The sequence below is a fragment of the Oncorhynchus mykiss genome, chromosome 1 (assembly GCF_013265735.2).
Source record: "Oncorhynchus mykiss isolate Arlee chromosome 1, USDA_OmykA_1.1, whole genome shotgun sequence".
In the NCBI taxonomy this organism is placed as follows: Eukaryota; Metazoa; Chordata; class Actinopteri; order Salmoniformes; family Salmonidae; genus Oncorhynchus; species Oncorhynchus mykiss.
Genome location: NC_048565.1, coordinates 56,528,044 through 56,544,382, shown reverse-complemented (window position 1 = coordinate 56,544,382; position 16,339 = coordinate 56,528,044). Strand labels below are relative to the sequence as shown.

Here is a 16,339-nt window from a genome sequence, read left to right as displayed (position 1 = left end):
ATATTCAGATCTCTTTGGCTTCAGTGGGCGCTGACTGGATGCATGCAGACTAGCTGTGCAGTCTGCAGATAAATGTGGGCCAAAATGTTCCTTGTGTTCTTCCTGGGACTCTACCTGGCGACAGGTGCGTTTCCCTCCTCGGTGAGTGCGTGCCCGTCACAGTGCAGCTGTTTTTTTCACAACCTAAGTGATGGATCTAAGGCCAGGTGAGTAGAAGAAATGAATGACAACGCCAAACAGATGATCGCTTTATGCTCACAATGTATTTGTTTGCGCACTCATGTGCACATGCATTCTCTCTAATTGAAGATACTTTTCTCCCATGATCACATATGTTTTCCGCAAACTGTGCCATCAGCACGTGGACAAATTCAATTAGGGGAGTGCATGATGTCCAATTGTATTTAATGTAGGATTATCTTGCAATGGCAGGTCGACCAACTCTCCATCTCTGACAATCTCTCGGAGTTGAGTTGTTCGTGAGAGTTTTATTGATTGACTATAATTATGATGCAAATAATTATAATATTAATGGACATATAGCCAATATAAATTAATTTATGAATTTCACATGAATAATTCACAGCAATTTTTTCTTATTTTTTTAAAACAAAATTACAGGTCAAATAATAATCACTTTGTTTCTTTCCTCACACATTTTGATTGAAATAATATAAGCCTAAATTAAACACATCCCGTTATGTTTCCTCAGGAGTGTCATTTGCAATGACCCTGAGATCTCCCTTGTGCCTGCCAATTTCCCCGTGGACACGTCCAAGCTGCGTATCGAGAAAACAGCCATCCAACGGATCCCAAGTGAAGCCTTCAACTATCTCCGAAATCTGGAGTTCCTTTGGATGTCCTTTAACGTGCTGTCCGCTCTCAACTCGGACAGTTTCCGTGGGCTGCTAGATCTGGAGGAGCTGAGACTGGATGGGAATGCCCTCACTTCGTTCCCCTGGGAGTCTCTTATGGATATGTCCAGCCTCAGGCTGCTGGACTTGCATAACAACCGGTTGACCTCAGTTCCCGCAGACGCCACAATGTATATAAAAAACCTGACCTACCTGGATCTATCCAGCAACAACCTTCTGACTGTCCCGGCCGAGGTGCTAGCCACTTGGCTAACAGTTAAATCTTCGCATGGCCCAGATAGCTCCAAAATGATACTTGGTAAGGCAAAGCGATTTTTACCTTTTATTTTTCCTTCTATTTATCTAACCTAATTAAATAGGTGATCACATGTACCATTGAGGTACAATCTCATTTACAAGTGAGATGTGTAACTGTGAGATGTGTAACTAGCTAGTTATTCACACATTAATTCACAATTTTAAGTATTTAATAATGATTAATAAGATAATTCAAAAGACGTTTAATATAGGTCCTTGTAAACCATTTAATAATCATTATAGTTAAGTCTTTGCATGGCCTAATGTAAAGTGAGGCCTATTTATGAATACTTTATAAATGTTTTGGCCCCTAGAGTTGATGTCTGCGCCAGTGCTGAACTTTATGGCTTTGGATAAAAGTGTCTGCTAAATGGCATATATTATATGATCTAATTAGCATAATACAAATATTCCCATCAAAATCTGTCTGTTTAAGCTATAGATATGTTTTTTTGCATGGGCTGCGTCTCAATCCACCGCATCTGCCGATGTCGGCCTTCCACATCTGCGGTGGAAGGTGGCAGAGATACAGCTGTGTTTGTCAGACCACGAGACTTCCCAAAAACCGTTCTCCTCACAAAAACGTCTGTAGAGTTGGAATAGATTTACGACCCCTAGAAGCATCACAGGACTTGTCAGAAGTAAGAACAGCCGACATGCCAACTTCTGTCTGTAGCGTCCGAGCAGTTTGGCCTAGACACTAATATGATGGAAAGATTTGACTCTCACGAACACTATGGTGTTCTCTGTTTTGCTCTATACCCGCCAAAAGTGTCACGGGACTCATCTGAAGGTAACCCGGTACCAGGCTGAAAAACAAATGGAAGTGAATAGGAAGGTATACAGATCACTCCACTCTAACAACAAAATATTCTGAGCTTTCTTATGTATCTCAGATATAGGACAGACAATTCAAAACATACTTCCTTTTGATACATTTCTTGACTGTTTTTCCATGTGTGAATCTGTTATTCAATGCGTTTCTATAGGCTAATAGCAGTAAGGTCAAATTCAACTGTATGTATGTTGATGTATGTGTGTGTGTGTGTGTGTGTGTGTGTGTGTGTGTGTGTGTGTGTGTGTGTGTGTGTGTGTGTGTGTGTGTGTGTGTGTGTGTGTGTGTGTGTGTGTGTGTGTGTGTGTGTGTGTGTATGTATGTATGTATGTATGTATGTATGTATGTATGTATGTATATTGAATACATACAGGGATCCTAAAATGTAAAATCAATTATCAATATTCACCTAAAATGTCATACCCAAATCTAACTGCATGTAGCTCAGGACCTGAAGCAAGAATATGCATATTTTTGATACCATATGAAAGGAAACACTTTGACGTTTGTGGAAATGTGACATTAATGTAGGAGAATATAACACATTAGATCTGGTAAAAGATAATACAAAAAAAGTGTTTTATATATATTTTTTCCATGATCTTTGAAATGCAAGAGAGAGGCCATAATATAACATTGCAGTTTAAGCGAAATTTAGATTTTGGCCACTAGATGTGCAGCAGTATGTATGCAAAGTTTCAGATTGATCCAGTAAAGCATTGGACAATATTTTGTATCAAGTCTGCCCAAATGTGCCGAATTGGTCAATTTAAGTACCAAACTATAGAGAACATGCAGAAAGTATATGGTAATACAAATGTAAGTTTACACACTCTCAGGAATGTCATATATGATGGATCATTAGCTTAAACACTAACTTTCACACATCTAGATGGTGGGGTGGGTGTGGCGCTAGAGACAAGCAGGGGTTGAACTGTAGAATCATGCAAAACTAAACTAACTATTTTATCTCAGGATGACAAATCAGAGCAAGATAACTGAATGTAAGTACATTCAGATGTGAATCTGTTGCCTTTTAACCTGGAATTAAATAGATTTTTGAGGGGGTTTGTCTAATTTGATTAACACAACATGCCTACCACTTTGAAGATGCAACATATTTTTTCTTGTGAAACAAACCAGAAATAAGACAAAAAAAAACTAAACTTGAGCGTGCATAATTATTGACCGCACAAAGTCAGTACTTTGTAGAGCCACCTTTTGCAGCAAATACAGCTGCAAGTCTCGTGGGGTATGTCTCAATAAGTTTGGCATATCTAACCACTGGGATTTTTGCATATTCTTCAATGCAAAACTCCAGGTCTTTCAAGTTGGATGGGTTCCGCTGGTGTACAGCAATCTTTAAGTCATACCACAGATTCTCAATTGGATTGAGGTCTGACTTTGACTTGGCCATTCCAAGACATTTAAATGTTTCCCCTTAAACCTCTCGAGTGTTGCTTTAGCAGTATGCTTAGGGTCATTGTCCTGCTGGAAGGTGAACCTTTGTCCCAGTCTCAAATCTCTGGAAGACTGAAATAGGTTTCCATCAAGAATTTCTCTGTACTTAGCGCCATCCATCATTCCTTCAATTCTGACCAGTTTCCCAGTCCCTGCCGAAAACATCCCCACAGCTTGATGCTGCCACCACTATGCTTCACTGTGGGGATGGTTTTCTTGGTTTTCTTGCGCCAGAAATAGTGTTCTCCTTGATGGGCAAAAAGCAAAATTATAGTCTCATCTGACTGACCTTCTTCCATATGTTTGGGAAGTCTCCCGCCTTTTGCTGAACACCAAATGTGTTTGCTTATTGTTTTCTTTAAGCAATGGCTTTTTTCTGGCCAGTCTTCCGTAAATACCAGCTGTGTGGCGTGTACGGCTTAAAGTGGTCCTATGGACAGATACTCCAATCTTCACTTTGCAGCTCCTTCAGGGTTATCTTTGGTCTTTTTGTTGCCTCTCTGATTAATGCCCTCCTTGCCTGGTCTGTGAGTTTTGGTGGGCGGCCTTCTCTTGGCAGGTTTGTTGTGGTGCCATATTATTTCCACCTTTTTATAATGGATTTAATGGTGCTCAGTGGGATGTTCAAAGTTATTGATTTTTTTTTTTATAACCCATCTGTACTTCCCCACAACTTTGTCCCTGACCTGTTTGGAGAGCTCCTTGGTCTTCATGGTGCCCCTTGCTGGTGGTGTCCCTTTTTTAGTGGTGTTGCAGATTCTGGGGCCTTTCAGAACCGCTGTATATATATACTGAGATCATGTGACACTTAGATTGCACACTTTATTTAACAATTTTTTTATTTATTTATTTTACCTTTATTTAACTAGGCAAGTCAGTTAAGAACAAATTCTTATTTTCAATGACGGCCTAGGAACAGTGGGTTAACTGCCTGTTCAGGGGCAGAATCGGGGATTTGAACTTGCAACCTTTCGGTTATTAGTCCAACACTCTAACCACTAGGCTACCCTGCCGCCCCAAATTATGTGACTTCTGAAGGTAATTGGTTGCACCAGATCTTATTTTGTGGCTTCATAGCAAAGGTGGTGAATACATATGCACGCACCACTTTTACCTCATTTGTTTTTTGCATTTTTAAACAAGTTATTTTTTTAATTTCACTTCACCAATTTGGACTATTTTGTGTATATTCATTACATGAAATCCAAATAAAAATCATTTTAAATGACAGGTTGTAATGCAACACATTAGGAAAAATGCCAAGGGGGATGAATACTTTTGCAAGGCACTGTACATATCACACTGTTACAACAGCATAAATGTTTTGGATTAAAATGTTGACTATATTTTCGAAAACATCCTCTGTATTATGTGCTAGCTGTTGTCCCCCATGATGATATCTCAGACACCACTCACCTGATTTTGATGATGCGTCTTGCCATAGAGAGCCATCATTTACCAAATTACACTGATTGACCCAAGTGGAGCGCTATAGTAATCAATAGTAATCCAAACTTTGAACAAGCATCTCTCCTGACCTGTTTGAGCTTGACTTGTTGTCTCTAATTGGCCCAAGGAGGGACGCTGTATCATTCGTGGGGGATGACATGTTTGCTGTTGCCTTGTTTAACCATTGATATGTTCTAGGGGCTATTTTGTGACCTTAACCCTAAGAGTCTAAGCCTCTAGATGGCGATATCTACTACGCTAATATATTTTTGAAAAATGTAATATGGTAATAAGCCAGTGGCGGTATCAAAAAAATATAAAACAATTACCTGATGAAACATTGCATTGGGTCTTACTGCTATTAGCCCATAGAAGCACATTGAATTACATATTCATACATGGCAAAAAAAGATAGTCCAAAAATAAATTGCTCAAACCATGCGAATCTCAGCTTTCGATAGTGGGGTCCAAATAGTTTCTAGCTCAAACTGTTCGGACTTTACATATCGTGAGAAGACCTTTAGTGAGAAGACCATATGTTTTCCTGAGAAGACCGGTGCAAATGGCCGACACCGGCGATGCAGTGGATTGAGACAGAACCGTAAATGGTTTATAAGGACCTGCATTGATCAACTTATTAATGAACTTATTTACCTAAGGTTGATGTCCGAGGCCCCACCTCTGTTGTACTTCTGCATCTGCAGTGAAAGCTGACGGAGTTAGAGCGGTGTTTGTCAGACCATGAGACATCCCGAAAATCGGTACTCTCACAAAATCATCTGTAGCTTCCGAACAGTATGGCCTACAAGCTATTATGATCCCTTTTTGGAAATATGAATTTTTCACGAACACGTACATGTCTTGGGACTCGTCAAGTTGGTACAGCCTATCTGCAAACTTCTGTCTGTAGCGTCCGAACAGTTTAGGCTACACAAGAACATGACCTATCTGTGTAAAGGTGAGATGAACACGTACATGTCTGTTGTTTTACAATACTAGTCTGAAGGTCCACCTGTACCATTTGACAAAAATACGGGGTTAAATATATGTAAATAAAAATATATTTAAAAAAAGTTTCCTGATCTTTCTTATATCTCTCAGATATAGGACAGACACTTCAGAACAAATTTCCTTTAAATTGGTTTTGGGGAGGGGACTATCTGTTGTTCCATTTAGTGAATTTGTTATGCAATGCGTGCTAATAGCAGAAAGGCCAAATACATATTTTTCATCAAACAATAATTATATATTTTTTTGATACTTAAAGGGGTCCTAAAATGCTATATAGCTTAGTAGAGAAGAATGTGTGATGTGTTCCAAAAGCATCTGGAAAAGCCAACATGATCTGAGTATTGTGGGATCTCTGCCTTAATCCCAATTTAACCATCGTCAGCATCACCACCACCACCGTCATTGTAGTTTAGTGTAGCATGTAAGTAATCCTCACACAGACATCCACAGGGCTGTAGCCGCACAGTAAAGCTGTGTAACCAGACAGACACTCTCACAATGTGAAAGTGACCAGGGCCAGGAGTTTTTCCTGACCACGTGACCTGACCAGGAAAAACTGTGGGCCCTTCTTATAACATTTCCCCCACTTCAAATAGTAACTCTTATGCTTTCCCCTCTTCTCTGACCTCACCAAACCCCATTAGCGTCCTTTTTATTTTATTCATCACAGAATTCAAAGTTCAATTGTATTCTGACATGTGAATGAATCAGTTGAACTTCAACCATCCAGGTCTCCATGACAACTCCTGGGTGTGTGACTGCCGCCTGTACGACCTGATCCAGTTCCAGAAGTCGCCAACGCTCTTCGTGGCATTAATCGACACGCGCCTCCGCTGCTCCGCCCCCGAGAGCCTGTCAGGTGTTCTGTTCAGCGACGCCGAGGGGCGGAGATGCCAGGCGCCGCGCATTCACACAGCAGTGGCGCGAGTCCGCAGCGCCTTGGGAAACAATGTGCTTCTGCGCTGCGGGACCATCGGCATTCCCAGTCCTGATCTGGCCTGGCGGAGGGCGGATGGGAAAGCCCTGAATGGGACAGGTAACTCAGCAAGGGATTTGTGTACGTGTGTGTGTTTGAGGTGCGTTTATGTGTGTGTTTACGCTTCTTTTTCTCTGGGCTCTATTCAATCTATATCACTGAAGCGTTACAGATTGCGCGCTAGAAATCTTAAATGTAATTTCTGATTGAGCCGACATACAGTATGCAGCGTTTATCTCCACTAACACGGGAACATTGTCTTTAAATTGAAATCACAATGTAACGCTAATTGTCTACGATACTGATTGAATAGAGCCTTCTCTCTCTCTGAGTCTGTACACGTGTGTGTGAGTTTGCACTCGTGCCTGGTTAATTAAGACACTTTCATTCAGTTTGCCCTGTAGCGTTAATATGTTGGTAATTCAGCAGAGAGCTAGAGCCATATCCTTGGTGTCAGCCCCAGGACATCTGTGGGGAGAATGCACTGTGAAAGCAACACAGCTAATTTTCCTTCCAATGCTGGATACTTTACTTTTAATGTAAAGGACAGGATTCATTACAGAATTTTTTTTGTCAATTATTGGATGTTTTCGATATTGGGGGCCATTTTTCTGGACGCTGATTAAGGATGTTCCTTGACTAAAAAACACTTTCAATGGGAATCTCTCTCTTTGTATGACTTTTTGTATTATTTTATTTAAATGTTATACTCTGACTAATAGTGTGTCCATGTCACTTCTCTGGCTCTACAGTCCAGCAGGAGAACTCCAAGGAAGGCATCGTCTGGTCAATCCTCAGTGTCCCGGCCGTGTCCTACCGTGACTCAGGGAAGTATGTCTGCAAGGCCAATAACTACGCCGGCAATGCCGAGGCCGTCATCTCCCTAGTTATCTCTGAAGCACCCCCAAAACCCGACAACAACAACAACCTAACCAGCGTGGTTGCTGCTGCCGTAAAAAAAAACAAAGTCAAGAAACCCAATGGGATAGGGAAAGCAGCATACCAGGAGAAACTGGTGGCTAGGGTAGGGGTTCCCACCACCAGCCCTCCACCCCCACTTGTTGTGTTGGACTCCAGCCCTGCGCCTGAGGGTGTGGGGAGTGTAGCAGATAGAGCCATCCCTGGACCAACCACTTTGCCTAGTCCAGACGGACTCCTGGAGCTGGAGAAAACCAACCTGAGCAACCTGGCCCAGGCACAGTATGACCCGGACCGGATAGTTCGCTCTGTCAAGGTGTTGGGCGACACAGAGAACACCATCACCCTGAACTGGCGGGCACCCAAGGCCAAGAACACCACAGCTTTCAGCGTGCTCTACGCTGTCTTCGGTGAGCGGGACATGCGCAAGATCAATGTGGCGGCGGGCCAGAATCGCGTCTTCATCGAGGGCCTGGTGCCCAAGACCAAGTACATTGCTTGCGTTTGCGTCCGGGGCCTGATCCCCAAGAAGGAGCAATGCGTCATCTTCTCAACCGATGAGGCGGCCAGCGCAGCCGGCACCCAGAAGCTCATCAACGTCATCGTGATCACGGTGGCGTGCGTCATCGCCGTGCCGCTCACCGTCATCGTGTGCTGTGGCGCACTCAAGAGGCGCATCCAGAAGATGTGGGGAAAGAAGTCCAAGGACATCCAGGATTCGTACGTGACTTTTGAGACGCTGTCCCCCGGGACCAAGGCTAAAGGTTTGGATGGTGAGTACCTGACCAGACTCAACCCTGAGGAGTCCAACCGACTGCTGTCGGCCCGCTCCAGTCTGGACTCAGAGGCCACGGCTAAGATAGAGGGACAGCCCAACGAGTACTTCTGCTGACATCATGCTCCACCTCCCTCCCCATGCTTATCACCCCCGCTCACACACCTCACTCTCATCACAGTCCCACGCACACGCCTTATGCTCACCACAGCCCCATACATACACCTCGTGCTCACCATAGCTCCACACACAAACCTTGTCCCCACATACCTAATCCTTTCTCTCAACCTCAAATTCAGCAAAGTCCCACAGACACATTTCCTCATCACCACAGCCCCATACACAAACCTCACACTCCCCCTGAGGTTCACCACAGCCCCACACATACACCTTGTCGAAATGCTCACACTCACCACAGTCCTACACACACACCTCGCTGTCTCCCTTTCACTTACGGTAGCCCCACACACATATCTGGTTCTCTCTCTTTCTCTCACCTTAGCCGCCCACAAACATACTCACACAGGGCACAGGACTCTCTCCCACCTCTCCACCCACGTTGGGCTCCACCACATTGGGGGTTCTATCAGATGACGCTTGGACAATGCACCATCATGGAAATATCAGTTCTGACATTAAATTATTATTTTATTTTTTTTACATCTGAAATGTATAGTATTTCAACAGAGAATTTGAATATTGTAATGAGTTTTTACACATTTGGGGGACTATTAGTTATAAATGAGCCCACAAACAAGGCCCCAGAGCATTTCATTCAAATACATTTATCATAGATAAAGGACAATTCCACCCCTTTATCAACATTTATTATGCTGTTAGTATATATGCACTACTGTAAGATGTCATACACATTGTGATGATCTGTCGTTTTTGTTAGTCATACTGCATGATTTCTAGTTTTTGTCATTTTGAAGCTTCTGCATTGCCCTCGTCTACAGCATTCTACAATTCCTAGGGTGCATTTTGTCTCCCATGATGCAATGCTTTGCCTAGTTAGCCTGCAGTTAGTTTAGCTAGCTTGCTATCAAACCCAGATGCATCTTAGTCTAAATACATTGCCTATGTCATAAGTTATGATTGCATTTCACATCACTTTTGGGTTGTAAATATATTATAATGCTTGCCTGAATGTCATAGGGGCCGATTCCGACCAGAGTAAGCGCACATAAATCTTCCCTTACACTTTCCCCCCCCCGCCCCTCCCCCACTCTAGAATAAAAATATATACTTTGGGGTACATAATCTGTTAGACAAAATTGTCATAGTTACAAATCAGGTCACCCTACCAAACTTCCTCGCTAAAACATACCGTAGGTCTGTCTGCTGCCTTTTCATTGGCTTTTAGGCTGTGACAATGTCCACACGAGGGGACTAATACAAGTGTGGATTACATTTACATTAGTGCTTGCTGTCAAAAGGCTGCATTCTGAAATATGGACGGGAGCAACAGCAATCTTTTGAGGATAATACAGTGCCACCGACGGGGCCCACTACCATGGACTGCAGGCCCCCCTCTCCTTCTCCGTGGCCGACGTGAGTCAGACATTTAAACGTGTTAACACTCGCAAGGCTGCTGGCCCAGAAGGCCTCCCTAGCTCCGTCCTCAGAGCATGCGCAGACCAGCTGGCTGGTGTGTTTACGGACATATTCTGTAATCGCTCCCTATCCCAGTCTGCTGTCCCCACATGCTTCAAGATGGCCACCTATACTCAAGATGTTCCTATACTCAAGAAGGGAAAGGTAACTGAACTAAATGACTATCGCCCTGTAGCATTGTCACAGGGCGATAGTCATTTAGTTCAGTTACCTTTCCCTTCTTGAGTATAGGAACATCTTGAAGTGCTATCGCCCCACAAGGGTGCATGCTCAGCTACTCCTGTAATCCCATGACTGCATGGCCATGCACGCAACCAAATAAATCAACAAGTTTGCAGACGACACAACAGTAATGGCCTTGATTACCAACACCGACGAGACCGCCTACAGGGAGGAAGTGAGGGCACTCGGAGTGTGGTGTCAGGAAAACAACCTGTCAATCAACGTCAACAAAACAAAGGAGATGATCGCGGACTCCAGGAAACAGCAGAGGGAGCACCCCCCTATCCACATCGACGAGACAGTAGTGAAGGTGGAACGTTTTTTTAAGTTCCTCGGCGTACACATCACAGACAAACTGAAATGGTACACCCACACAGACAGTGTGGTGAAGAAGGCTCAACAGAAATGTGGCTTATCACCTAAACCCTCACAAACCTTTACAGATGCACAATTGAGAGCATCATGTCAGGCTGTACCCTCCAGGACACCTACAGCACCCGATATCACAGGAAGGCCAAAAAGATCATCAAGGACAACAACCACCCGAGCCACTGCCTGTTCACCCCGCTATCATCCAGAAGGCGAGGTCAGTACAGGTGCATCAAAGCAGGGACCGAGAGACTGAAAAACAGCTTCTATCTCAAGGCCATCAGACTGTTAAACAGCCACCACTAACATTGAGTGGCTGCTGCCAACACACGGACTCAACTCCAGCCACTTTAATAATGGGAATTGATGGAAATTGATGGAAAATATATCACTAGCCACTTTAAACAATGCTACTTAATATTAATATAATGTTTAAATACCCTACATTACTCATCTCATATGTATATGTATATACTGTACTCTATATCATCTACTGCATCTTTATGTAATACATGTATCACTAGCCACTTTAAACTATGCCACTTTGTTTACATACCCTACATTACTCATCTCATATGTATATACTGTACTCGATACCATCTACTGCATCTTGCCTATGCCGTTCTGTACCATCACTCATTCATGTATCTTTATGTACATATTCTTTATCCCTTTACACTTGTGTGTATAAGGTAGTAGTTTGGAATTTTTAGGTTAGATTACTCGTTGGTTATTACTGCATTGTCGGAACTAGAAGCACAAGCATTTTCTACACTCGCATTAACATCTGCTAACCATGTGTATGTGACAAATAAATTTGATTTGATTTGATTTATCTGCCCGGAACAGTTGAAATCCAGATTCATCAGTGAAGAGTACACTTCTCCAGCGTGCCAGAGGCCATCAAAGGTGAGCGTTTTCCCACTGATGTTGGTTACTACGCCGGACTGCGTTCAGGTCAAGACCCTGGTGAGGACAACAACCACGCAAATGTGCTTCCCTGAGATAGGTTGTGCAGAAATTATTCAGTTGTGCGAACCCACAGTTTCATCAGCTGTCTGGGTGGCTGATCTCAGTTGAAGAAGCCGGATGTGGAGGTCCTGTGTTGGCGTGGTTACACAAGGTCTGCGGGTTGTGAGGCAGATTGGACATACTGTTGACGTACTGTTGCGTTCATATTTTTGTTCAGTATATTTACATTTAAGTTGGTATGTTCTTACCTCTGCGGCCCAAATTTGGCACTGTTGGGCTGTTGTAGTGTCTCACTCCTGGCCCTTTTTGAATCAATAACTGTTACTGTAATTTAATTATGCCAATGTGCTTTCATCAATTGAAAGCCCTTAATCTATTTTATGAGAATTTCTAAGATTTCTTGTTTGCATAAAATAGACACAGACCAGTCTTTCAATAATAGGTAATAGAATTTATTCTCGGAGCGCGCTCCCACTTAATCACGTGCAGCAGTTTATATACAGATCATGACGTCATTTCAATGCTTTAACAGAATCCCCTCCTCTCAACCGGGACAAAGTAAGGTGAAAAGTTCATTCTAACTTACTAACACACTCCCAGATAACTTTTGACCCCTGAACATTATCGATCACCACTGAACTGACAGTTTTAATAACAGAAAACCTAGGAATGCATTCACTGCCTTATCTAAAAACCCCAGAGCTAAGTTTCTGTAGGGTCAACCATAGGCTAACGACCTTATCTGTTTTCACAGTCCACAACCCATATAGTTAATCAGATATAATAAAACAGAGTATAAGTTTACTTAGTTACAGTTCCATTTAAAATTATTTGTTCAGTCATATTAATCATAATTTCCTAACAATCCACCCTCAAAATGACTTAACAACTCATGCCATCATTAAACACTACATGGAAATATCAATGATATACTAAAAGAAGACCACCAATACATGTATGTACATAATCAACTTCAATGACTGTTCTATCCTACATCAGAATCTTAATTCTACTTATCAGGATTTTCTGTTAATCTTCATGAAAAAACAGTCTATACATTGAAACAAGAAAACATCTAAATTTCCTAAACATCAAATATGGTCTCCTCGCGAGTGAAAGGATCCGGATTCTTCTATTACGTCCAAGCCATGTATTTTGTATTCCACTGGTCAGAGCTTAGGATTGGACCATATATCACCATCTGAAGTGTCATCGATTTCTCCAGAGTCCTGGAAATGATAACTTTCATACACGCAATCAACCACGTCCGTACAAAACTAACACAGTCACACAGGTGAAGGTAGCCCATAACACAGTAATCATAACATTTTTACTATTCTATTCTGCCAAGTCATTCATTACATCTCTAATATAATTGGTGAAGCGCTGTGGATTTTTAATAGATATAATTGATCCAATCCACATTCTCATTAAGAGTGGACCACCACAAAATACTTGACTCTAATCCTACCAGGATCTAATTTATAGCTTTGATCTCATCTGCCACCCTTGGAACCACAATGTTATTAATACAAACCCTATCATCAAAAGACCCAGTCGAAGTACTTATCTTCTCCCGTTTAGTCAACACCACAACCAACAGATGTGAGCCCTGGGCCTCCTTATCTTACTGAAATCCCCAGATGTCACGAGTCCGACCGAGGGTGTTTCCCTTTCCCGGGCAGGTGGCGCTCGGCGGTCGTCGTCACCGGCCTATTAGCTGCCACTGATTGTTTTTCCTTCCCCTCCTTGTATGTTGAGTGGTAGCACCTGTGAATGTTTAATTAGTTTGTCTTTATTAGACAGCCGGCCCGCCTGGTTGTTGTGCGGGATTATTTCTATGTAAACCTTCGGCTCTGTGGTATAGGCACGTGTTAGTGTCCGGTCGGGATTGTTTCCCATTGTACATTTTGATTCCCTGTGTTTTGGGAACGTAACGTTTTTGTGAGCACCCTGTGGTGCATTGGTGCGATTAAAAGACGGGCAGCATTGAACTCTCTGTCTCCTGCATTTGACTCCACACCCACGACACCCGGAGCATTACAGAATCCCGCACCTATCAAATTGATGGAGTCAGCAGGAGCAGCAGCCAACCCTCTCCCATCGATGGAGGAACGGGTTCTCCACCACACCACCGTCCTTCATCGGATCGGATCCGCGATGGATCAAGTGATGGAGAGAATGGACAGATGGGAGAGGAGTGGGCTCCTCTCTCCACCTTCGGCACCCACGGTTCCGGACTCCCCATCTCCCGACTCCAGCACCCTCCGTCTGACGCTACCGAGGGCTTATGATGGAGCGGCGGCGGGTTGCCAGGGGTTTCTGCTCCAGCTGGAGCTATACCTGGCCACCATCAGACCCACTCCCTCAGGAGAAGAGAGGGTGAGTGTCCTCATCTCCTGCCTCACGGGTCGTGCCCTGGAATGGGCGAACGCGGTCTGGAATGGTCCAGACTCAGCGCGGGAGCACTACCCAGAGTTTTCCCGTCGCTTCCGCGCCGTGTTTGATCACCCTCTAGACGGCCGAGCGGCGGGAGAACGACTATTTCACCTCAGGCAGGAGAGGAGGAGCGCCCAGGATTACGCGCTGGAGTTCCGGACCTTGGCAGCCGGATCTGGGTGGAACGACAGGGCCCTCATGGACCACTACAGGTGTAGTCTCCGAGAGGATGTCCGCCGGGAGTTAGCGTGTCGGGACACCACTCTGTCACTGGATCAGCTGATTGACATGTCCATTCGACTGGATAATCTGCTGGCTGCCCGCGGGCGTTCAGAGAGGGTCCTGTGCGTTCCACCACCCAGCCCCTCCGCTCCCATTCCGATGGAGTTGGGAGGGGCTGCGCCGAGGGGTACCGGAGGAGGAGGCCTTCCCTGCACCAACTGTGGTCGGAGAGGACACACGTCTGATCGGTGCTGGGGGGGTCCGTCTGGGAGTAGAGATGGCAGGCGGAACGCTTCTCGGTCACCCCAGGTGAGTCAGCATCAAACTCACCCAGAACCCCCTGTTGGCCACATGTTTGTCTTAACTTTTTTCCTTCGCTTTTTTCCCTCTTCCAAGCATAGGGCGCTCGTCGATTCAGGCGCAGCTGGGAACTTTATGGATCGCGGACTCGCCCTTAAGTTAGGGGTTCCGCTGGTGCCGATAGATTCTCCTTTCCCCGTGCACTCCCTAGATAGCCGGCCATTAGGGTCAGGGATGGTCAGGGAGACCACGGTCCCACTGGACATGGTGACGCAGGGGAATCATAGGGAGCGTATCAGTTTCTTTATTATTGACTCGCCTGCGTTTCCAGTGGTGCTGGGGACTCCCTGGCTGGCCCGGCACAATCCTAAAATTACGTGGAAACAGGGGTTCTCCAGGGGTGGTCAGAGGAGTGTTCTGGAAGGTGTTTGGGAGTTTCCATCGGTGCTACGTCGGTGGAGAGTCCAGACCAGGGTTCCACGGTGTGCATTCCCCCCGAGTATGCCGATTTGGCAATCGCTTTCAGTAAAGTGAAAGCGACTAAATTACCACCTTATCGACCGGGAAGGGATTGTACGATAGATCTCCAGGTAGACGCTGCACTTCCCAAGAGTCACGTGTACCCGCTGTCCCAGGAGGAGACGTTGGCAATGGAGACATATGTCACGGAGGCGCTGGGACAGGGGTACATTCGGTCCTCCATTTCACCCGTCTCCTCAAGTTTCTTTTTTGTGAGGAAAAAGGAGGGAGGCTTGCGTCCGTGTATCGATTATAGAGGTCTAAACGCCATCACAGTGGGGTATAGTTACCCTCTACCTCTCATCGCTACGGCGGTGGAATCGTTCCACGGAGCGCAGTTCTTCACAAAACTGGATCTCAGGAGCGCGTATAGTTTGGTGCGTATTCGGAAGGGAGACGAGTGGAAAACCGCATTTAGTACTACATCAGGCCACTATGAGTACCTCGTCATGCCGTATGGGTTAAAGAATGCTCCAGCCGTTTTCCAATCCTTTGTAGACGAGATTCTCAGGGACCTGTGCGGGCAGGGAGTGGTGGCTGATATCGATGACATTCTGATCTACTCGGCCACTCACACCGCGCATGTGTCTCTGGTGCGCAAGGTGCTTGGTAGACTGCTGGAGCATGACCTATACGTCAAGGCTGAGAAATGCGTGTTCTCTAAACGAGCCGTCTCTTTTCTGGGATATCGCATTTCCACCTCGGGGGTAGTGATGGAGGGTGACCGCATTAGGGCCGTGCGTAATTGGCCGACTCCGACCACGGTAAAGGAGGTGCAGCGTTTTCTGGGTTTTGCCAACTACTACCGGAGGTTTATCCGGGGTTTTGGCCAGGTAGCGGCTCCCATCACCTCACTGCTGAAGGGGGGCCCGGTGCGTTTGCAGTGGTCAGCAGAGGCGGACGGAGCATTCAACAAGTTGAAGGCGCTGTTTACTGATGCGCCCGTGTTGGCGCATCCGGACCCCTCTCTAGCATTCATAGTGGAGGTGGACGCGTCCGAGGCTGGGGTGGGTGCCGTGCTATCACAGCGCTCGGGTACGCCACCAAAACTCCGACCCTGCGCTTTCTTCTCAAGGAAGCTC

At 45.0% G+C, this 16,339-nt stretch overlaps 1 protein-coding gene across 1 annotated transcript; it reads left to right on the top strand.

The window, feature by feature from the left end:
* The first annotated feature begins 84 nt into the window (after positions 1–84).
* On the top strand, positions 85–8,714 carry LOC110521481 (leucine-rich repeat, immunoglobulin-like domain and transmembrane domain-containing protein 1). The gene is made up of 4 exons (XM_021599100.2): positions 85–206; positions 713–1,173; positions 6,659–6,964; positions 7,657–8,714. The coding sequence occupies exons 1-4, from the start codon at positions 85–87 to the stop codon at positions 8,712–8,714; spliced, it is 1,947 nt and encodes a 648-aa protein (XP_021454775.2).
* Positions 8,715–16,339: the final 7,625 nt, after the last annotated feature.

Coding starts and splice junctions, on each gene's coding strand:
- LOC110521481 (XM_021599100.2), top strand. CDS start 85: ATGTTCCTTGTGTTCTTCCTGGGACTCTACCTGGCGACAGGTGCGTTT. Junction 207..712: donor AGTGATGGATCTAAGGCCAG/GTGAGTAGAAGA, acceptor ATGTTTCCTCAG/GAGTGTCATTTGCAATGACC. Junction 1,174..6,658: donor TAGCTCCAAAATGATACTTG/GTAAGGCAAAGC, acceptor TCAACCATCCAG/GTCTCCATGACAACTCCTGG.